Below are 21,789 nucleotides of genomic sequence, written 5' to 3'. Positions count from 1 at the left end.
ATAAAATAAAAGGGTGGTATGCAAGCCACCCCTGGGGCAAATACCCCGAGTCAGGTGGCTTGGGGTGGCTCATTTTTGGCTCTACAAGGGGTGGTACAGGTGGCTGTGACCACCCCATGGGTGAGAGGGTGGCGCCGGAGCCACCCCAGGCTCTGAGGGGGTGGCATGACCCACCTTGGGGGGTTTGGTGGCTGGGAATACACCCTATGAGGCCATGAGCCTAGTGGAAAGGGGTGGCGAGCCACCCCTCTGGGGTGGCTGCTTGGGGCCGCAGTGTTCCTGACCACCCTAGGGTGGCTCTGTGACCACCCATGGGGAGGATGATGGGGGGTGGAGGGTGGGGTGGTAGGGGGGGGGGGATGGGGGGTGGGTGGTGCCACGGCCACCCCTTCAAATTTTATTTTTTTCTAAAAAAAAAAAATTAAATTAAATTAATAAAAAAATAATATTTTAATCAGATAAAACGATGAGTTTTGAGTAGACAAACGGAAGTTAACAAAAATTGACGGTAGAGAGTTTTCTAGTAGTTTCGAGTGACCCAGGGACTAAATTTTCAAAAAAAGAGTTTTTAATAAAAGCGCGCTTACTTAAGGATTTTAGATATAATTTCCTTTTTTTTTATAAAAATTGTGTATTTTGAGAATTCTATCTAGATTTAACGGAAAAATCCTACCGGAATTTGGTAATTGAAATGAATTAAAAGTTTGATACCCTTAATTAAAAATTTTAAAACTTTGAGAGTAGTGTCAAAACGAGTGGAAGCTTCACAAAATGTGAAGCTTCTCAAAAAAGTTTAATACATTTTTAACAATATACAAACTCCAAGCATAAAATAAAATAAAAATAAAATAAAAGGAAAAAGGAAGAAATCTAGAGTTCAATTATATTCCAATGCATGTTATAAAAAAGAGGCAAAACATCAATGACACATAAAAAGTTGTATTTATTTTTTTTGGGCTCAAAAGTTGTAGAATGTAATTATTATTATTATTATTATTTATTTTTTATAGCTAAAACTATTGAAAGAAAGATCCCACCAAATATGGTAATTATATGCATAAAGAAATATAGTCAATTCACATATCATAGTTGAAATAACTTTCCATTTAAAGATCCAACGAAAAATTCAAACATCACCGTATTAAATAATCATGATGGTCCAACAATAATAAAGAGATGTCAAGCTTAGGACCACCACTTCGGATAATAAGTAATATACGAAATTGGACCACCATTCTAGATACTACCAATCCACCATCCTAGCTTCGGAGTATTAGCTCTCCAAAAATATCCCGAAAAATGCCTACGGTACTATAGTTTTTATTATATTTTTTTGAAATTTGTGTGAAAATTCACATTTTATATAAATAAGTGTCACGTGGATAGATTGGTGGCAATTCACAACGAATTGGCCGACGTAAAAAAATGTCACCTAAATTGTTAGGTCAATTTATAAAAAAATTATAGTAAAAAATATGCTACTCTTTATGGCTATATGCACTCATTAACTCCTAATAGAGTAATATTATAAGTCACACTTTTTCTTTTAACGAATTATCTCGTAATTGATATAACAATCAATAGTTTAATCATTTTTTTATTTTTGGAACAAATTATCCCTTCATTGATAATGTTTGAGTTATGAAGATTTCAAATTGTATATTTGGCATTGTACGAAACATTTTGCTAGAAGTCACTCTTATGTCATTCTCGTCACTCAAAAAATGATGTGGTTTTAAAAATCATTTATTGATCAAAATTTAATACTGATTATTCACAAATTTAATGGTAATTTTAAAAGTTACATCATTTTTAGAGTGACGCGATAGGTCCTCTAGCATTTTTTTGCTCCTGACATTTAAGAAGATTTGTCGATCAAAGTTAAATTTAAAATATAGTAAGTAATGTATACAGTACTTAAAAAAAAGTTTCCGAGAGGTAGTTCAATTGGTTGGGACCACGCTTAATGAAGTGAAAGTCATTAGTTCAAATCCTCCTCTCCCTCTTGTGCGGACATGTAAAATAAAAAAAAAATAGTAGTAAATTATGAAATTGATTGCAAGAAAATAAAAACGTAGCCATCAAATTAAAATCTACAGCAAACTAATGGCTGAAAATGACATTAAGAATAATGACCTTTTTTCTCTAATTTAAAATTTGAATGAGATGGCTTAAAAAATAAAAAATAAAAATTGAATGAGATGGTTCGTAGAAAACCCATTTTAAAGTCGCATACACCAAGCGGGTCCTAATCTCTCACGATTTCCCTACCGTGCGATCATGAAATGAGGTCTAGATCTTGAGAAATGCAACAAATCCAACGTCCATGAGAGGAAGTCCACGGTTAGTACTACCGCGCCTTCACATATAAAGATCCCGTCACCATGCCGAGACAAAGAATATAAAAGCACTTTTTTGAAAAGCTGAGGAGAGAGAGAGTGGAGAGACAGAGCTCTCTGCAACAAAGAAAATTGCACTAATTAATTAATTGAAAAATCCATAATCCCTAATCCAAGGGCGGGAATAATTCAATAAGGGCAGCTCAGTTTTCAAAAATTAAAAAAAAAAAATCGATTGTAATAAGTTTTCAAAATAGAAAAGCTGAAAAAGTGGGCATTTTGAGGTCTCACTCAGTCTATCAATTCTTGAACTTCACATCGACAGTCACATGCGGATCCTCTTTTTTTCATATTTGGAAAAGGAAGGAAAAAAAAAGGTAAAAGTGAAAAACCAAGGAATAGAGGAAACCCCATTTATAAATCTGCTCTGCTACTCAGTTTGTTTCTATATATTTGAAAACCCACTGACATTCAACAGTTTTTTTTGCAGAGTCATTTTGTTGCTATTAAATGCTGCCATCATGTTTCTGCAATCTTAAATCTCAAGTCTGAACTGAACCTATCTATTGGTTTCTTTCATTAATCATTGATGACTGGTTGCTGTCTAATCTCCCAGTCAAAGGTATTTGATCTGGGTCTTGCTCCTTCTAATTAGCTACTTCTTAAAAATATTTAAATATGATGTGTATATCAAGAAAAATTATTGGTTTATTTGTTGCGTCATCGGTAAAGCTAGTAGGATTTTGGGCTTTTTAGCTTTGATGGGTCACTCATGTTTGGGATCTTTTTGATTGGAAATTTAGAAATTTTGTTGCTCATTTCTGGGTTTTTCGTTTTATTTCCAGCCACTGTTTCATTAGTTTTTAATTATCTTCTTCATGTTTTGGCAAATTTTGTTAGTTTTAACAGTTGGGAAGTTCTCATTTTGTGATTCTAGTACTGGGTTTCTGGCGATTTCCCAGCTTGAGGGCGTTTCAGGAGCCATTGAAGGTGTTAAGCGTGAATAAAAGCTCGAAACGTTTTCATCTTCTAGATGTATGTCTCTGTGTTTTCTACCCTGCTCTCGTAAAGTACCAATTGGGTTTTTTAAACTTAGAGAGAACCCATTTTGGTTGTTGGGATGTCATATATTTTTGTTGTTGGGTTTGGATGGTCCTGGGGTGGATTTGAAGCAAAGCTGAAAGAATGATAAGCCACGTCATCTTTTTTGTGTGAATTGTTTTTAGTTTGTTGGTGGATGTGTATTTCTGCTTTTCAAAGGCTTTATTCTGGTGGGAGTTTTGTTACTAACAATAAAGGGCGGGGATGCTTTTCTATATCCATTTGATGTGTTCTTTGTTTTCTCCTACAATTTTTAGGAGGATCTTACAATAGGATTTTAGTGACCTGTTGAAAAGTGGTGTAAATGTGTGTGCAGATGAACGGTTTGTAATGTGCTTGTTGATGTTACAGTATTGTACCTCGCAATGGAAAAAAAGAAATGGTTGTGGAAGAGGAAGTCTTCTGACAAAAGCACGGGCGAAACTGAGAGTTCAGGTTCGATATCTTCGCATTCAGAGAGATACTCTGATGATCAGGTATGCAGCTGAATCCTCACTACAACAAAATTTGTGTTACATTTGACTTCTAGGAAGCTTCAAAGCCTTTAACTGATAATGACCACAGAAACCTCTGTATCTCTGCACTCCATTTTTTCTTTTTGTTAGAAACAATTCTTTTCTCTAAATCACTTAAACATTTATGCAATGTTTCAAGTTTCGCTGACATTTCGGAAGTGTGACATTCTGCTTCTGATTTTTACCATTATGAAAAATTTGGGCATCAACCTTTTACCATGTGAACCTGCTCTACAGATAAATTTTTAAGAATTTTTTTTTCAAAAGCTCAACATGGTTCTTTGCTGACTTTCTAACCGTCCAATTGAGTGTCTTCTGATCTCAAAAAGGAAATATGAGTATCTTGCAGTTATAAAAAGTGTTGGTACTTGGTTGCTTGTCCAACCTCTTTGAAGTCCCCCTCCCATTTCTTTCAGCATAACTAAATTTCCTCTAACATGCATGAGCAGGCCACTCTTTCTCAGGCTGTCCCCGCTGATTAATTATCTTGAATGAAGAAGTTTATCTTATGTCTAAGACATCAGATTATAGCGAGTTGATTCGCAACTTGTGTTTTCCAATATATATAGCTTTGCAACAAAAGTTGTGAATCCATAACTGTGCAATGTTTAATTGCATTTGGGAGTATCTTGTATAATATCTAGTCTGCTTCCTAGGCAGCATTACCTCTTGTTGATTTTTCATATGTTGACAAACCCTGTCAGAGCAACAAGGAAGGTTGGTTTTACTGAGCTCTAGAGATGATAGTTGCTCTCCAGTCATTGAATATTGGGACCATTATTCATCATGTAAAGCTACTAATATAATTCGTGTTGGGAGTTGCAAAAGGGTAATTCAAAAGCCTAAGTGTTACCCATGGCAGTTCAAACAACTAAGCTTTGATTGGCAGGAGTTTGAGGCGCTATTAGCTGGGCATGTGGTGCAGATTTATTGACATGGTTGTGTTCTGTGATGAAATTATGAAAGTCCATGATGTTAAACAGATCCCAGCAGGATTCCAGTAAAAAAAAAAAAGAAAGAAAGAAAGTAGAGAGGCATATAATAGGAATGCTCAAAGCCAGTAAACATAGCCAAATAAGCAAGAGATGTAGCCAACTAAGCCTAGTACACTCAGATGTCCAAAATTCGAAAAAGTGAAGTTAATCCTAAATGCATCCTTGGCATTGTCTGCCCTCTATGTAACAACCTTGTTTTAAGGCAGGGTCGTCATTTACATTGCTAATTCTAGATGCCAGGGTTATGGTTTACTTCTCTCTCTCTTTCTTTGTAATTATTGTCTTGTGAACAGATTTGAATCCATGGCCTCATTGCAGCAGAGGCAATAAATAAGTGGATTTGAATTGCACAAATGCATGGCCTCACAGGCCAGTCACTCCAATCTGAGCTGTTATAAAATTTCAAGTTTGCATACTGTTTCCTGATTTCCTGAAATCAGTTAAAAACTTGTGTTCTTCCCTTTCCTCTTAACATAGAATTGAATTGTGGGTGAGTTTGCTTGAAATCAAAACATTGTTTTATCCAATGTCTCATTGTTGACCCAGGAGACATTCAAGTCATCTCCTAATGATAATACTCAATCACCTGAAGTCACATCAAAAGCTGTGGCAAGTGCCGAAGATGTTGATGATGGTTCATCAAAGAAAGATGTTAATGATAGTGTGAAAAGCCTGATGGAGAAGTTGTCCGCAGCTCTTGTGAATGTTAGTGCCAAAGATGACTTGGCGAGGCAGCATGCCAAAGTTGCAGAGGAAGCTGTTGCAGGTAGTACTCAAATACATGATGCATGGAAGTATCTCTGCCTTTTCTTATCCTCACAACAACCAACCACAGTACTGTGTTTGGTTACAGCACTCAGTTGCAATGGATTTGTGCCCCTAATGTTTCAAACCTAGTAGCTTGCATGAATTCAAAGTCTGTGTTATGAGAATTTGTAACCGATCGTGTAACTCGCCTCTCAACCAAGACGAGAACGAAGCTGGATCCAGCCTCTTCTTCTTGCCTATTTTTGCTAATTAGAGAATTAGCGGTAGGATTTGTAAGAGGATCATTAGCCTCTTCAAAAACGCAAGGTTTGAGGAATAAACTTTTGCATGCCTTCATTCACCCAACTGTGGGGTTTAAATAGAGTTACAAAACAAAGACAAATCCCCATAGGACTCTGACTACTAATACTTCCCATACTAGGAGAATAATTCCCTATACTACCCAAACTAGGAGAATCTAGAAAGATCTCCTACTGACTCTAAAAATAGCAATGGAGTATTACTCCTTATTGAAATCATAAATAATTATTCTACTTACCCTACGTGGAGTACAACCTTCCTTATTGAAATATTATAATAAACTAGTACTCTTTTTAGGACCATATTCTTGTAACAGTCTGTATAAAAAATGTTTTTGCAAATCTCTACCAAACATGGTAATGATTGCTGTACACTTTGCATCTTTAATAATATTTCTTTCATTACAATATAATTATAGGTTGGGAGAAGGCTGAAAATGAAGTGGTTGTTCTAAAGCAACAATTTGAGTCTGCAGTTCAGCAAAACTTGGTGCTTGAAGATCGGGTAAGCCATCTTGATGGGGCTATCAAAGAGCTTGTTCGGCAGCTAAGACAATCAAGAGAGGAGCATGAACAAAAGATCGATGAAGCTGTGGTGAAGAAAACCCGTGAGTGGGAAACCACCAGACTCAAACTTGAGAACCAGATTCTTGAGCTCCAGAGCAAAGCAGAAGCTGCTGAATCTGATTCTCCTGCCAATGCTGATCCTGAACTTTGCCATAGAATTGAATATTTAGAGAGAGAGAACTCAGCTCTCAAACTTGAGCTCCAATCTCAATCTGAAGAGTTGGAAATCCGGACAATTGAGAGAGACTTGAGTACCCAAGCAGCTGAGATGGCCAGCAAGCAACATTTGGAGAGCATAAAGAAGGTGGCCAAGCTTGAGGCTGAGTGCCGGAGGCTAAAATCAATGGCTTCCAAATCATCCCCGGTTACTGATCATAAATCTGTTACTGCCTCCTCAATTTGTGTTGAATCTCTCACAGATAGTCAATCAGAGAGTGAGGAGAGGCTTAGCTTGGGAGAGGTTAATACCCGCAAGATGAGTAGCTCAGAGCCAAACAAGTGTGAGTCTAGTTGCTCTGACACATGGGCGTCTGCCCTAATTGCAGAGCTTGATCAATTCAAAAATGAGAAGGCTGTTAAAAGGAATCTCCCAGCCTCTTCTGTGCATATCGATCTTATGGATGATTTTCTTGAAATGGAACGACTTGCTGCACTGCCTGAAACCAAGAATGGAAGCCATTGCCTTGCATCAGAGGTTTCCAATCAAACCAATAATGTAGAAAGTTCCCTGAGAACCGAGCTTGGAACCATGAGTCGTCGGATAGCTGAATTAGAAGAGACATTAGAAAAGATGGAAGCACAGAAAACTGAACTGGAGATTGCTCTAATTACTAGTCAAGACTGTATTGAGACATCTCAACTTCAGATGAAGGAGGCAGAAATGAAGTTGGAGGAGTTGCAAAGAGAGCTAAATATTGCAAAAGAAAAAAAGCAAGTTGTTGATTCTAGACTCTCTAGCATGGAAGCAGAAGCCACGACCATGGCTGCCAAAGTTGAATGTTTAGAAGTGGAGGTTCAAAAAGAGAAGGCTTTGTCAGCAGAAATTGCAGGTAAGTGTCGGAAATTAGAAGAAGAGCTATCAAGAAAGAGGCAGGAAATTGAACTTCAGAAAACTGCAAGCTCAAATGGTGAATTTAAGATAAAGGAGGTCAGTCATCGCTAACTCTTGCTATCTACTATACATTGCATGTTTTTACTTCTATCATTTGTTTGCTGGAGGCATTAGAGACAAATGTTATGTTTCCTTCATATAACAATTACAAGATTTTGTGAATCTCAGGAGGATCTAGCTGTGGCTGCTGGAAAACTTGCAGAGTGCCAGAAAACGATAGCGTCTCTTGGGAATCAACTGAAATCTCTAGCGACACTGGAAGACTTCTTGATTGACACTCCCAACCTACCAGAGATATCTGCAGCCACACCACTGATTCCCAAAGCGGATGGAGAACCGTGGAAGTTGCATTCTAATGAAACATATTCACCTAAAAGAGTAGTTGCCGACTCTTCAAAAATTGCTGATGAAAGTTCTGGTCCTTTAACAAAGAAAACTGAAGAGAACTCACCCCCATCTTCCTCTTCATCTGCTGCATTGTCAAATCATGTCAGCTCTGAGAAGAATCGAAACGGGTTTGCGAAATTTTTCTCTCGCACCAAGAGTGGGGTACGACTAGAAATTTAGTGAGGATATACAAAACAAGGTGTAATTGGTTTCTCAGTTGTAGAGAGTTGAGAGCTTAGGATTCTTTTCCATTTGAAAGCTGCTGATTACATTGCTGATTAATCAGCGGCAAAAGAATTAGTTTGATTTTGTTTCACATGAGCAGGGTTCTATGAAATCTGAAATTTCAAACAATTCCTCTGGTTATGTTCACTTATATTGTGCTTTTGTTTTGGTTATGTGTCTATATTTAATCTCAGCGAAGTATTCTTGCCTGGCCCTGGCGTATCCACTTCAGCTTTATCAAGTTATAAGTTGTAGGAAGATACAAAAAGAAGTTGGAAAACAAAAAGAAAAAAAAAAATAATAATTGGTGTTAATATTTTTTTTCTCTCATATTTTTCTCATTTTTTATGTTAAAAATCAATTATTAGATTTTTGGCTTTATATCGAATGCACACAAAGTCAATGTAGAGCCCACAAAAAAAAAAAATGTTATGACTTATGAGTCAATATTTTTGTTTTTTTGACATGTACACACAAAGGAAAAGGAAGGGGGGATTTGAACTAGTGATTTCCGCTTCATGATGCGTGGTTCATAGTCGATTGAGCTAGCCCTTGGGGACCAATATTTTTTTTTTCTATATTTGACACATCTCATCTTACAAATTAACCACTAGATTTGTAGACTTATATGTAGATCCAAATAAGTCAAAGATGGATCCCACAAGTCTAATTATTGATTTGTTAAATTTGTAGGAAAATATGAGCCAAATATGATAAACTTATTGACCCTTAACATTTCTCTCTGACAAATTTATTGGTTAATCTATTAAGTTTATAGGAAAATATGGAGAAAAACAATTTGCTAGCATAACATTGACGGAGGAGGAAAAAATATATTTGGGGTGAGAGAGGCTCGAACTCTCGACCTCAGGATAACTCAGAAGCTATGAGACCTACGCGCTAGCCAACTGCGCCACCACCCCGTTTTGGTATTTGGCCACACAAAAAATATTTGAATGTAAAAAGGCTCTACATTTATTTAAAATTTTTTTCAAAATAAGCTGATGTCTAAATAGAAAACACATTTTCAAATGTGGAGCTCATCAAAATATACTTATAAAAAATATATTCACCTTTAAGTGACATTAAAACACGTTGTCAAACCCAACTAATTCGAAGAAGCAGGTACTTTTACATTGTTGGTTTGTTCAATTGGGCAGCATATATAGGTTGATCCAAATTCCCTGTTTTGTCCATAAAAGAGGAGGCATAATAACTTAAGAGCTTCTCTCATAAACCCTTGCTACAAAAGATCCTTGTCCAACACAAATACCTACATTGTATTGATTGGACTCTTTGCTACCCTCTGGATTTGGGTACAAGGCAATTTTTTGTTTTTTTTCCTCTTCACCTTTTATTGTCGTACATTTCACAATGATCCATTCTCCTCATAATTTGTAAGCCCCAAAAGAAATCTACATTATGTTTCAAGAAGATCACTATTTTAGTTTGACTCTAAAATGTCGAGAAACATGAAGGTTTCATGGTGTAGTGGTTAGCACTCTGGACTTTGAATCCAGCGACCTGGGTTCGACTCCCGGTGAGACCTCTTTTTGTCTCGTTTTCTTCTTTTTCTCCTTTACCTAGATTTCCATTCAATTGTTTGAACAAATGTAGAGGCCAACCGGGGTTGCCAACTGTTTTGTTTGGTTTGTTTTTTGTTCCGAGAAATGCTAAAGGCCCAACTTTTTTGCCCAACAAAAGTTCAACTTTTACCCTTTATTTTTTTTCTAAAAAAAACAAAATGAAAAATGAAAAAAATGTCTGAAGCAACCCTATCTATTTTTGGCCTTTCTTTTATTTAGTATTTTTTTAAAAATGAAAAATAGTATTTTTCTTCATAATAATGACATTTTCTTGAAAAAAATGACACTATTATGAAAAAAAATACCATTTTTCATTTTTAAAAAAATACCAAATATAAGAAAGACAAAAAATAGATAGGGTTGCTTCAAACATTTTTTCCATTTTTTATTTTATTTTATTTTTTAAAAATAAATAAGGCAAAAGTTGAATTTTTGTTGGGCAAAAAAGTTGGGTCCCTATCATTCCTCTTTTGTTCCTACCCCTTTAAACAGACGAAGATGCAGATTTGTCACCAATGGCCAGAAGTAAGCCACGTGTAACGCCTGGAATTTCGCATATTCAAAGGACTTGAAGGTGTAAAGCGGCTAAAGACCATTTAATTATTTTTATTTAGTATGAGCATAAAATAAGAACTTTTAAATCCGATTATTTCAAGCCATACAAGGCCTTCTTCGACCCACATACACATCCTTAATACTCATAATTTTCCTTTCATGTAGATCCCCATGTAGAAAAACTTTTAGAGACATCATGAGATGATATACTGTATTGGACTCATTAGCTTTTTAAGAATCTTTGAGATTTTGATCGTAGATCTTCAAAACATATAATAATTGACCATATTATCTGCGTTATTAGTAGATGCCGAAAGGAAAAATAAATCTTTTTCATCTCTCTAAGATAAATATACATGGCTAATTTCTTTCTCAATGAATTTCATTCTTTGCTGACAACTTCCTATGCAAAATGAAGATAACAAATGGTTGAACATAAGATACAGTATATATTATATAACCCTTTTTACCCTTCTTTCTGTCATTCATGATGGCGACGACCATTTGCCTGGGAATTTTTCTCTTTCCTGAAAGCATTGAAAAGATCAATGCCAAGAAAAATATTAAGCAAGTTCATTCCGGCCATCCCGAATAAGGCAAGCGGCAGCTCGACGCCTCGTCCGAACTTATGAGCATCTCTGATGAGCTTGGTGGTGATGAGAATGTGGGATACAACCCTTGCTAAAAAGAAAGTGAGCCAATTAAGCACCCATTCTAACTTTACAATTTTGCTCTTGGCATCACGAATACCAGTCATTCGTCTTACTTTCCTCACGTGCAGAAATATCGAATGCAGCTGCAATATCATCAGAACAGATTTCACCTTCAGTTATATCAATGGTTCACATAGGCTAGGGCTAATATTGAATTGCCCAACACCTTGTTGACAAATGGATATTGAAGACTTTGCCATGAAAAAAATTAAACAAAGAAATTGGGATACCACTTCTCATGACTTGTGTGTGTATGCAAAAGCACACAGACTTTTACCTAAAGGCTTGGTTATCTGAAAATTTTGCATGTTATACAGATCACTAACTATACAGAACACAAACACTAGATTCACACCACAACTAAAAAATTTAAGTATTAGGGTTCTTCAAGTTGTTTAAGTAAACACTTCACCCTATGAGATCTGATTCTCACCTTGGGTACCATGTAAACATCTAGATGTTATAATCCACTATCTATGCCTCAGCCAATTCAACATTTACATTACCATAATACTAGGTCAAACGATAAACTGGAAATAATTGAACAAAAAGAATGAAGATGGGAAAAAAGAAAACAATTACATAGAAACAGGAAAGAACTTTGGGAAGAAAAAGAAACATACCTCACAAATGAGAGTGAGAATAAGGTAGTTGATGGTCACATTTCGATATAAAGCAAGAGTGAAGCAGATTAGGAGTATTAGATGATGGACTAAGATGGCAGGGATCCGACCACTGTATAACCGGTAATGCAGCATATCCAACTGATCATATGCAAAGTAACCACATGAGAAACACAAAGCAGGATATGCCCATGGCCAAGTACCCCCAAACAGCTGTGAGTGCTCAAACATTCCATTTGATCCATTTTTTAACCACTCATTAACCAAAATGAATACCACTGCAGAGGAGATAAACAAAAAATTGAAATTACTAAGAATACAAAGACATGAAAACTCAAATTCAGAACGAGCGAAAATGTCTAAGACAACACAATTTGCAGTAGTGTATATGAGTATCTGAAATTATAAGAGCGAAAAATTGAAAGGTACATGTCAGAAACACTTAGGAGAACCTGCAAACCAAGACAAAGGAAACTTAGAAACTAAACAAAATTCTTTACACCTCTTAGCCAGCATCTCCTGAAGAAAGCCTTTGAGATACTTATTTGACCAAAACATCAGGGGGATGGAATTTTATTTATAGGATAGCCTAATTTTTTAAGTCTAACAACCAATAGCAGCCAAAGTATAAATCATAAACAAGCTTTGACAAGTGTACATATACTAAAACTCTTTGTCAGCTAATTCTAATATTTATATGCCTGCATGACTGAATAAAGGTATGAAACCTATATTCGTGTATATCTTCAGCAAACATGCACATATGGACCTGAAAGCTACAACTAAGGGATAACCAACAACAGCTACCCAGAAGATAACCAAGCTAAACTCGACAGTCAACACCTGTTTCAAAATGTAACAATTCTCCCCACCTCTAGTTTGAAAACTTGAATATGGTAGTGTGAGGGGTAAAGAGAAACTCCCTCCAGCCCAAATTGTTTGTCTAGGTTAGAAAATCCATCTTTTCGAGGGGACATTCATCACTTAATTTACTTACTGATCTCTGAATCAGTTTTTTATTTTTATCTCAAGACCAGTAAGTTTATTTAGAAGGCAAGACCACCTCCCTGCCCCAGAAGAGTCCTAAAAATCAGTTTTTGATCAAGATATCTATTACAGAAAAGTGTGCAAACAAATTCCCATTTATGGATTTCCTCGATACACCAACTTCACCGCTTTACATGTTTAAAGCACCCCATCATCTGAACCTTGATGAACCTCAATTTTTTTTTTTGGATAAGTAACCTTGATGAAGCTCAATTGTCAACATTCAATAGCTCCACAGAACCATGTTCTGGCTGCCTCACAATGATGACCAAGCTAAGACTTACCAAGTAGTAACTCTGTATAAAGAAAAAAATAAAAGCCAAAAATTCTTCAAGGGACAACTGACAACACCTCCTCCTAACTAGGAAATCACATTAATCATCGGCTGACATATAAAGAGATTATGTGTAAAAGGAAGTTAAGATTTAAAATCTCAGCATAAGATTGGCCTGCCTCCAAGAGCTGGATAAAACCAATGCGGCCAAATAAATGAAAGAAGCAAAGACACTCTCAACCAACATGTGAAAGAAACCAAGGTGCACACCCTCCATTAATATTCCTACAAAGCCAACAACTCCACCTTAGTATAATCACCTAGTCCTTCTAGCTTGGAGGAGCAGACAAAAAGATGTGTTGAGATCCTCACTCTTAGAACGCATAACAAGAGCTTTTAGTTGTCATCTCTTGATGGTGCATATACTTTCCTCACCCTAATTTATAGAAAATATTCTGTTACTTGGACACCTGATGCCCAAGATAAAAGGATCGAGGGGAAGAGTCGACGAGGAATCCATATATAAAAAATAAGAAATAATGAATGTTGAAAAGGTTGCTATAACAACATTGAACATGATGCTGCATTAATTGGGTATTGCCAATATGGGATTTGTATCAGAAGAATTTTCCAAACCATGCGTTCAACAAGCATGCCAACATAGGAAGGGGCATAGACTCGTAATTCCAAACAATTTTCAAAGGATACTATCTGGATTCCTACCGGACATGCATAATTCTAGAAAAGAGAATTACCACCGCAACAATACAAACAATACAAACCACTCTTTAGCACACATAAATATCAGGAGCAGAAATAACAATAACTCATCACTAGCATTGACAATACCAAGAAGGGAAAAACCCCAATTCAAGATATGGAACAAAACCCAGAATAAGAAACGAAGAGAAGGTGAATGATTGGAAATGAACGAACCAGAGACGGAGGTGATGGAGGAGTGGAGGAGAGAAACGGAGGTGTTAACGAAGAGAGGGTCCCGAGAGAGCCAAAAGCGGACGACCCGGTTGGCCGCTTGGTAAAAGCAACAGCCAGCGATGACACACAGCAGCTCCTTGCGCTTGTTGAAAACTATTTCGAACCAAACCGACACGAACCAAAGCACCAGGGTAGCCAAGAAGAAAATCCCCGCTTTGTTCTCATTTTGCGCTGTTCTAGCCATCACTCGCTCTTATCTCTCCCTTTCTCTGGCCACGCTGTACACAAAGGTAGCCAGCCACTGATTTTCTTGGGGATTCAAATATTCAGTTCGTCGCCGACCGAAAAGGATTGCTTTTGCTTCCAATACCCGCAAACTTGTAGTGGGTCACTGGGTTGTCCACGAGACCCGTCCCGAACCGAATACCAGATGCCGATTGCCGACCCAACTCTTGTAGACTTCTCGGGCAAGCGGCGGGGAGACACAATTTTTGGCTTTGTACTTTGTAGGAATATTAAGGGAAGATTTTGAGTCGCTTTTGGTTATCCAATAAAATTTTATGTTTCATATATTAATATTAATGAAGATATTTTTTTAAAAAAAAGTGAATCAAACCGTTAATCTTATGAGTTTATTAGATTGGTCTATATCGTCATGGAAATTTTTTTTTATTAATTTATATTTGGTGAAATTTATAAGGAAAAAATGCAAATTAGTCATAGTGGTTTACATAATTTACAATTAGCTCCATGTGATATCAAAATAAACTCAAAGGTCTCTAAGGTATGCTAAAAAAATAATTTAGTCTTTATAGTCAAATTTCGTCAACTAATTTAACATATTCCGTTAGTGTGACACTGATTTAAATAGGACAGGTGTCATAATTTTATTGGCTCGAACGTTTCACGCTATCATAATTTGTTAAGTCAATGAACAAAATTTGACTGTAGGGACTAAATTATTTCTTTGACATACTTCGGGGACATTTGAGTTCATTTTAATATTCTAATGAGTTAATTGCAAAGCAGGTAAATTACATTGAGTAATTTTGTATTTTTCCCTATTTATAATAATGTTTATAAGAAAATCTAAATGATTTATTCAATAAAATGCAATAAATATGCATGTATTCAATCATAGGCCCATGTATATGTGTAACAAACCTTAATATTTTCAAAGTGATTTCATGTGAGGGAAAGAGATTTTCTTTGCTTTTCTTTCAAAGGATGGATGAAATACCTCTTTTCCCCATAAACTTTTTTATAGATGAAATTCCCATAAATTCCACTACCAGAGAGTTAAGCCTTAAATTTTTTTCTAAAATATATAAAGAAAAATACCACTACACTATAAAATCTTTAAACCAAAAAAACTCTTTGTCATCAAGGGGTGTAAGGGATTGGGATCTTCTATGATTAGTTTATCTGAATTTTTGAAATCTAGGCAACCTAAGAGAAAAGGGGTTGCATAATCTATAACTTAAGTTGTTTAGGGTAGGGCTGAACAAATTACCGATTAATCGATTTCCGACCGACTTTCAACCGACACCAACCGTTACCGACTAGATGGCGGACAATAGGCGGCATGATTTTTTTTATTCCGAATTTTTCGGTTCGGTAGGTGAAAGAGGTTTTTTAACCGAACTGACTTTACCGACCGACTTTCGACCGACTTTACCGACAAATTTGCCACTTTTTCACATACCGACATGGCGACATTACCGACACCGACTTTACCGACTTCCGACCGACACCGACTTTACCGACCACATTTGGTTCGAAATGCAAAATAAAATAAAATTTGACAGAATAAGTCGATGAAATAACCGACTTTATCGACATTGTCGGTTCAAAAGACGAAAATAAAAATTTTATACTAAAACCAACATTACCGACCGACGCTCAACCCTAGTTTAGGGTAGGTAGATCGAGCACCATCTAAAATTTTAGGCATTAAATACAAGAAATCTCCATCCAATTGCGGACAGTGACTTGGGAGTTAATGATGAAAAAGCATTGAAAGCTTTAATGCAGTACCAACACATCATTCACCAAAGTAGGAAGGAAGAAGGTAGATATGATAGGTTTTTAAAAAATTTGGTTCTCAAATGCATGTCACAATCTCATGTGATATATTATTTTAATAAATAACAGCATAAGATGACGAGATGGTGTCTTCGAAAGATCCTCCATGCCCAAAAATCCCAGAACTCAAGCCCAATGATAAAATGGCATTATAATTCATTGAGATTTTGCCGTATCATCATTTATTATCTAATTATTATTTAATATGATAATTAATGAAGTGATAAATGACGATACTATAGCACTGTTGAATCCAATTTGAGGTGATTTTAGGGTTTTTGCAAAAAAATAAGAACAAAGCATAAAAGATAGTTTTATAATTTTCCTGAATTGAACGAATTAATAACGTTGTACCCATACAACTCTTTCATTTTCCATGCAAGGTTCTGAGGTGCCAAGCAATCAACAAGAAGTTGCAATATCCAACATGATGGACGGATAAGATTTAGTTATGGTCCACATCAGCTTTTAGAAAGGCCTATTAGGCTATTACCGATCTCATACGATCACAGCCCTGACATTTTCAAAATCCCAAGCAGCAAGAGTCAAGACAAACAACCCAAAACACAACAGATAGAGTGATTTATCTTCGGTCTTTGCCGTCCGAGCTGGAAAGATGTCAGGCCCCACTGTGCGACGATACTCTCCCAGACCCCAAAAAAGCATGTGGAGGCAGGGGAGGCCACGTGTTCGACCAAGGAGTCCACGCTTGTCCACGTGTCAACCCTTGGACGGACAACCTAGATCGCGGGAAATACCAACCTCTTATCTACAAAATCCCCAAAATAAATCTCTCTCACTAATATTGCGCATGTTTCCTTCCTTCTCTTTCTCAGTCCCTCTCTCTCTCTCTCACCCCAAGAGTCTGTCAGTTTCAGACGCCAAGACATGAACACCGTAGCTACTGCTTCAGCACTCTCTTTGCCAATCTCTCTTGGTAGATCATCTAAGTTCAACACTAAAAAGGTACTAAATTTCTTTCTTTTTTTTCTTCTGGGTGTATGGTAAAAGAACTGGAACAACATGTTAGTTGATCTCTAGCTTATAAGAATGGTCTTAATGGGCAAGGACTATGATCTTTCATTTGTTTTATCTGAAAAAAATAAAATAAAATGGGCACCCGAAAAAATGTATGGGAAAGTTGTTTCATCCCAGAATACACGATTCTCTGTAGACTGTAAGTTTCTGTTTTAAGTTTTTATGTGCACTGGGCACCTGCTAAATTTTATCGGGAAAGTGTACCTATTTATTAGCTGATTCTTAGATTGGATTATGTTTAACTCAGATCGTTGTGGGTTTGGTTGGATTTCAGGGCGTCAGAGGAGGATTTGGGGTTTTTGCTGTATTTGGAGAGGAAGGAGGGATAGAAAAGAAGAGTTCCTGGGGACCTCTGTTTGATGTGGAGGATCCGAGGTCTAGAGTCCCGCAATGCAAAGGGAAGTTCTTGGATGTGAACCAAGCCCTGGAAGTGGCCAGATTTGATATTCAGTACTGTGACTGGAGGGCTCGACAAGATGTGCTCACAATCATGCTCCTTCATGAAAAGGTTCTTTTGATACCTCTTCATTTTCATGATTTCACTAGCTTAGAGTCCATGCAAATCATGCCTTAATGGGATTGCTGAATTTGATCCTTTGGAGTTTGGTTCTGTTAAGGGGTTTCTTTCTTTTGTGAGGCAATTCTCATTTTTAGAAAATGGCCTGCAGGTTGTAGAAGTTCTAAATCCTCTAGCCCGTGATTACAAGTCCATTGGCACAATGAAGAAGGAGCTCGCGGGGTTGCAAGAAGACTTATCACAAGCTCACAGACAGGTGTTGAAATTATTAGTTAATGAGATAATGAATTCTGACTTGATAATTGTAATTGTTTTTATTAAATCATGTCTGTCAGGGTACATACCATCAATGACGTACAAATCATTAGATTGCAATTCATTTCACATTTCCATTGAAACATACCCTTCATTTTAGACCATCCAACTGATTATTAGATCTTGAGGAATCTTATGTTTATGTTCCATACAAATCTTATCTTGTTTGCATTTGATATCTAACCCTTGAATAACAACAGGTTCACATGTCTGAAGCAAGGGTCGCCACTGCTTTAGATAAACTAGCTTACATGGAAGCATTGGTGAATGATAGGCTGTTACAAGACAGAAGTGCAACAGCATCAAACCAAACATCCCCATCTCCCAGTACTTCCACACATACTCATGATGTCGTCCAGAGGAGGTTGCCCCGTAAGAGCTTGGACGTGTCGGGTCCTGTTCAACCGTACCATCCACTCTTAAAGAATTTCTGGTATCCTGTTGCTTTCTCCAATGATCTGAAGGATGATACAATGGTAAGCTATAGCTTGAAAAGTTTGTAATTCATTCTTTTATGTATTGATTACTTATTTTGTGAGCATTGCATTTTTGTCATGCTTTAATGGTGTAAATCATCTCTGTTTTCCACAAGTAATTATTCTGTGAAAGTCATCTTATGAAATCCTCATCACTTTTCTGTTTCAGATGCCAATTGATTGTTTTGAGGAACCGTGGGTTGTCTTTCGTGGAAAAGATGGGAAACCTGGATGTGTCCAGAACACCTGTGCACATAGAGCATGCCCTCTTCACCTTGGTTCAATAAATGAGGGTCGCATCCAATGCCCCTACCATGGTAAGTAAGAATCAGTGAAATAACTAAAGTTTATGTGGTCCGATAATATGTGGGTCATACATGAAAATTTAATTGTAAACTACTACAACAATGAAAACCTATGTGATAATGTGTTATGGGTGAATGTCAGGATGGGAGTACTCAACAGATGGAAAATGTGAGAAAATGCCATCTACGCGATTACTTAATGTGAAGATAAAGTCATTGCCATGCTTTGAGCAAGAGGGGATGATCTGGATTTGGCCTGGCAATGACCCTCCAGCAGCCACCATTCCTTCTTTACAACCACCTCCAGGATTTCAAATCCATGCTGAGGTATGGCTACAGACATTCATATCCTTCTGGCTTCTAATTATTGTGAATGCATGAAGCATGTGAATTCTGCTTTAGATGATTCTATGAGAGAACATGGGTCATCTCAATCTCTTTTATGTCCTTGCATATGACAGATTGTAATGGAGCTTCCAGTGGAACATGGGCTACTTTTAGATAATCTTTTGGATCTTGCGCATGCCCCTTTTACTCACACTTCCACCTTCGCTAAAGGATGGAGCGTTCCAAGGTTAGTTCCTCTTATTACTAGTATTTAACATATTCATTTTTCCCAAGAGAATGGTTCCTGTAATCATTCTCAAGATTACCCATTTTTACTCAAAAAGCTGAGAAAGAAAAAGTAAATAATATATGAAGTTTTCGAGGGATACCATAGAAAAATGAGGCTATCTCATTCTCATTTTTGTTTTACATAGCAATTATATCATTATTTTTTTCTTTTCTTTTCTCCTCAGCATTCAGGATTTATATTTGTAACCTAATGACATGATATACTAGAATATTGATAACATAGACAAAGCATAAACAGAGAAAAATAGGATCATTTTGGGGTGCAGGGCATGAAGTCAGCTAAACTGATCGGCCGCAGTTTAGGCATCAAGTCTATATCTCACCAACAATTGAAATGCTTCTTTGTTTCCCATAACTCATTCCTTTCACGCAAGTCCAGTCAAAACTCTCTTACCAATTCGAATAATCTGTTCTTTCAGCTTGGTGAAATTTTTGACTCCTGAATCTGGCCTCCAAGGATATTGGGACCCTTATCCGATAGATATGGAATTTCGGCCGCCTTGTATGGTGCTATCAACCATAGGGATCTCAAAGCCCGGAAAACTGGGAGGACAGAGTACCCAGCAGTGTCCGACACACCTTCACCAACTTCACGTGTGCTTACCTTCATCGAGGCAGAAAACGAGGTTATTATACAGAATGTCATTGGATTTTGCTCCCCTGCTTAAGCACATTCCTTTCATGCAATATCTGTGGAGGCATTTTGCAGAACAGGTAAAGAGAATTCACTTATTCGTTTCTCAACTTTGTTAGTTTAGCCTGTTGCAGAAGGATCTAACTAGTTTCTTGTGGAAGAAGAAAAAAATGCCAATTTCTTGCCCAGCTATACTCCTTACTGACTTTATTATCCAAACATTCTTGATGTTGAATTGACACAGGTCTTGAACGAGGATCTCCGGCTTGTACTCGGCCAGCAAGAGCGCATGATCAACGGTGCAAACGTCTGGAATTGGCCGGTATCCTATGACAAGCTTGGTGTAAGGTATAGGCTATGGAGAGATGCTGTGGAGAAAGGAGCTAAACTACCATTCAACAAATCAATGTAGAATCACATTTGATGATGGATTTAACTTCTGTGGATGAGCCCTCCGAACAACTTGCACATTTAATGGATATCAGGGCGGAGAATCGCAAACAAGCACCCGATGTTGTGCAGTTTCCCATACCCTTGCTCTCTCAAATAAACCCCCTTGGCGGAAATTGTTAGTGATTCGAGGCAGAGAACAAACGGTCCTTACACACAAACCCTTGTAAACTAAAAGAAACTGTTACACTAATTTTTATTGTTTCTGTGTACAGTCAAATCAATTTTTTCCTTGAATAATTCACCACTTGACGGAGTGATGAAGACTGTTTTCTGGTCTTAGAGGCTGGTGTTAGTCTCTTACCTTTCTAATAAAAAATTTTGGTTCTTTTACACTGCATCGCTTTGAGCAAATGGAAAACCAAGATCTCTGATCTCCCATAGCTCGCAATATAAACTTTCAATAGAGTTCTGTCGAAAAAGAGACAAGTGATGCATCAAGTGGCGATAAATCAAACCCAACTTCCATGCCGCCTATGAGCAAAAACAAGGAGTTGGGGGCTGATTATCCAGCAGATTGTTACATGGATGCCATTATCAAATAGTGCAACTTGATAATTGCCAAATCACGCTCAAAAGAATATACTTTTAGTATCCAAATGGGTATTGAACTTGCCTCTTAATTCTTATTATAGTTGCATCAGACAAACAACCCCATCTCACGAAATTACAGAGAAAAGTTCGCCACCAATTACTCTCTTTGAAATCAGGCTATAACAAAGAGATTAACACAACTATTTATAAAAGATCATAATTTTTACAAACCCATTTCACGAATTACAACCCCACGCAAAAACCCAAAACCCTCAAGTGTTCGCCTATACACGACAACCATCTGACACAATGCCAAAGAGAACCCAAAAAAAGAGAAAACAACGCTCACAGAGCAGAGCCACAAAAGGGGCAGAATCTGAAATCGGGCTCCACCGCCTGGTCACACGAACGGCACCGCAAGACGGCCGAGACCGAATCGGCGGTCAGTGGCGGTGGCGGCGGTAGAGAGTAGGAGCGAGGGAAGAAGAGGTTGCAGTTGTTGCAGTGCATCACGGGCTCTTTCCCCCGCCACCTCCACACCGGAACGAAGAATAGCTTCAGGACCTTCTCGTACTCCACCAGATCAGCCGGCGATCGGCACGCTATGCACCTGCCCGCACCATATTTCAGCACCTGCCTGACCTGTTGCTCTACTCCTCCTGCAAAGAAGAAGAACATTTCCTTCCCTTTCCTTTCCTTCCTCCCTGTCTTTGTGTCTGAGCCTTGTTTCCTTTTCCTTTTCTTTCTAAACAGTTCTG

General features: G+C 37.4%; 4 protein-coding genes and 2 non-coding genes across 13 annotated transcripts; 3 read left to right on the top strand and 3 right to left on the bottom strand.

Annotated features, from left to right (window-relative positions):
* Positions 1–2,628: 2,628 nt before the first annotated feature.
* Positions 2,629–8,458, top strand: LOC132190906 (filament-like plant protein). 8 transcript variants are annotated; one of them, XM_059605937.1, is made up of 6 exons: positions 2,629–2,716; positions 2,830–2,961; positions 3,792–3,916; positions 5,497–5,716; positions 6,437–7,731; positions 7,864–8,458. In XM_059605937.1, exons 3-6 carry the CDS (start codon positions 3,806–3,808, stop codon positions 8,260–8,262), a joined length of 2,025 nt encoding a protein of 674 aa, XP_059461920.1. In that variant the 5' UTR covers positions 2,629–2,716; positions 2,830–2,961; positions 3,792–3,805; the 3' UTR covers positions 8,263–8,458. The 8 variants fall into 8 exon arrangements, with proteins under 8 accessions (XP_059461920.1, XP_059461924.1, XP_059461933.1 ...); XM_059605941.1 differs by lacking the exon at positions 2,629–2,716 and adding an exon at positions 3,277–3,374 and having other exon boundaries at positions 2,760–2,961; XM_059605950.1 differs by lacking the exon at positions 2,629–2,716 and adding an exon at positions 3,277–3,374 and having other exon boundaries at positions 2,760–2,961; positions 3,757–3,916.
* Positions 8,459–9,145: 687 nt separating this feature from the next.
* On the bottom strand, positions 9,146–9,230 carry TRNAM-CAU (transfer RNA methionine (anticodon CAU)). The gene is given in 2 exon segments: positions 9,146–9,181; positions 9,193–9,230. It is a non-coding gene; the product is annotated as a tRNA-Met (tRNA).
* Positions 9,231–9,784: 554 nt separating this feature from the next.
* TRNAQ-UUG (transfer RNA glutamine (anticodon UUG)) lies at positions 9,785–9,856 on the top strand. Its single transcript has one exon. It is a non-coding gene; the product is annotated as a tRNA-Gln (tRNA).
* Positions 9,857–10,746: 890 nt separating this feature from the next.
* Positions 10,747–14,565, bottom strand: LOC132166000 (uncharacterized). The gene is made up of 3 exons (XM_059576740.1): positions 14,042–14,565; positions 11,785–12,062; positions 10,747–11,244 (listed from the first exon to the last, which is right to left on the bottom strand). Exons 1-3 carry the CDS (start codon positions 14,283–14,285, stop codon positions 10,930–10,932), a joined length of 837 nt encoding a protein of 278 aa, XP_059432723.1. The 5' UTR covers positions 14,286–14,565; the 3' UTR covers positions 10,747–10,929.
* Positions 14,566–16,940: 2,375 nt separating this feature from the next.
* Positions 16,941–20,832, top strand: LOC132167648 (chlorophyllide a oxygenase, chloroplastic). Its single transcript, XM_059578662.1, has 9 exons — positions 16,941–17,092; positions 17,439–17,672; positions 17,833–17,937; positions 18,197–18,472; positions 18,642–18,789; positions 18,920–19,104; positions 19,239–19,351; positions 19,833–20,127; positions 20,292–20,832. The coding sequence occupies exons 1-9, from the start codon at positions 17,015–17,017 to the stop codon at positions 20,457–20,459; spliced, it is 1,602 nt and encodes a 533-aa protein (XP_059434645.1). The 5' UTR covers positions 16,941–17,014; the 3' UTR covers positions 20,460–20,832.
* Positions 20,833–21,097: 265 nt separating this feature from the next.
* Positions 21,098–21,789, bottom strand: LOC132167282 (uncharacterized). The gene has a single exon (XM_059578199.1). The coding sequence runs from the start codon at positions 21,707–21,709 to the stop codon at positions 21,377–21,379; it is 333 nt and encodes a 110-aa protein (XP_059434182.1). The 5' UTR covers positions 21,710–21,789; the 3' UTR covers positions 21,098–21,376.

Source organism: Corylus avellana, chromosome ca1 (genome assembly GCF_901000735.1).
Source record: "Corylus avellana chromosome ca1, CavTom2PMs-1.0".
In the NCBI taxonomy this organism is placed as follows: domain Eukaryota; kingdom Viridiplantae; phylum Streptophyta; class Magnoliopsida; order Fagales; family Betulaceae; genus Corylus; species Corylus avellana.
The sequence above is the reverse complement of the archived record's forward strand: the minus strand, read 5'-3'. Positions and strand labels throughout refer to the sequence as shown.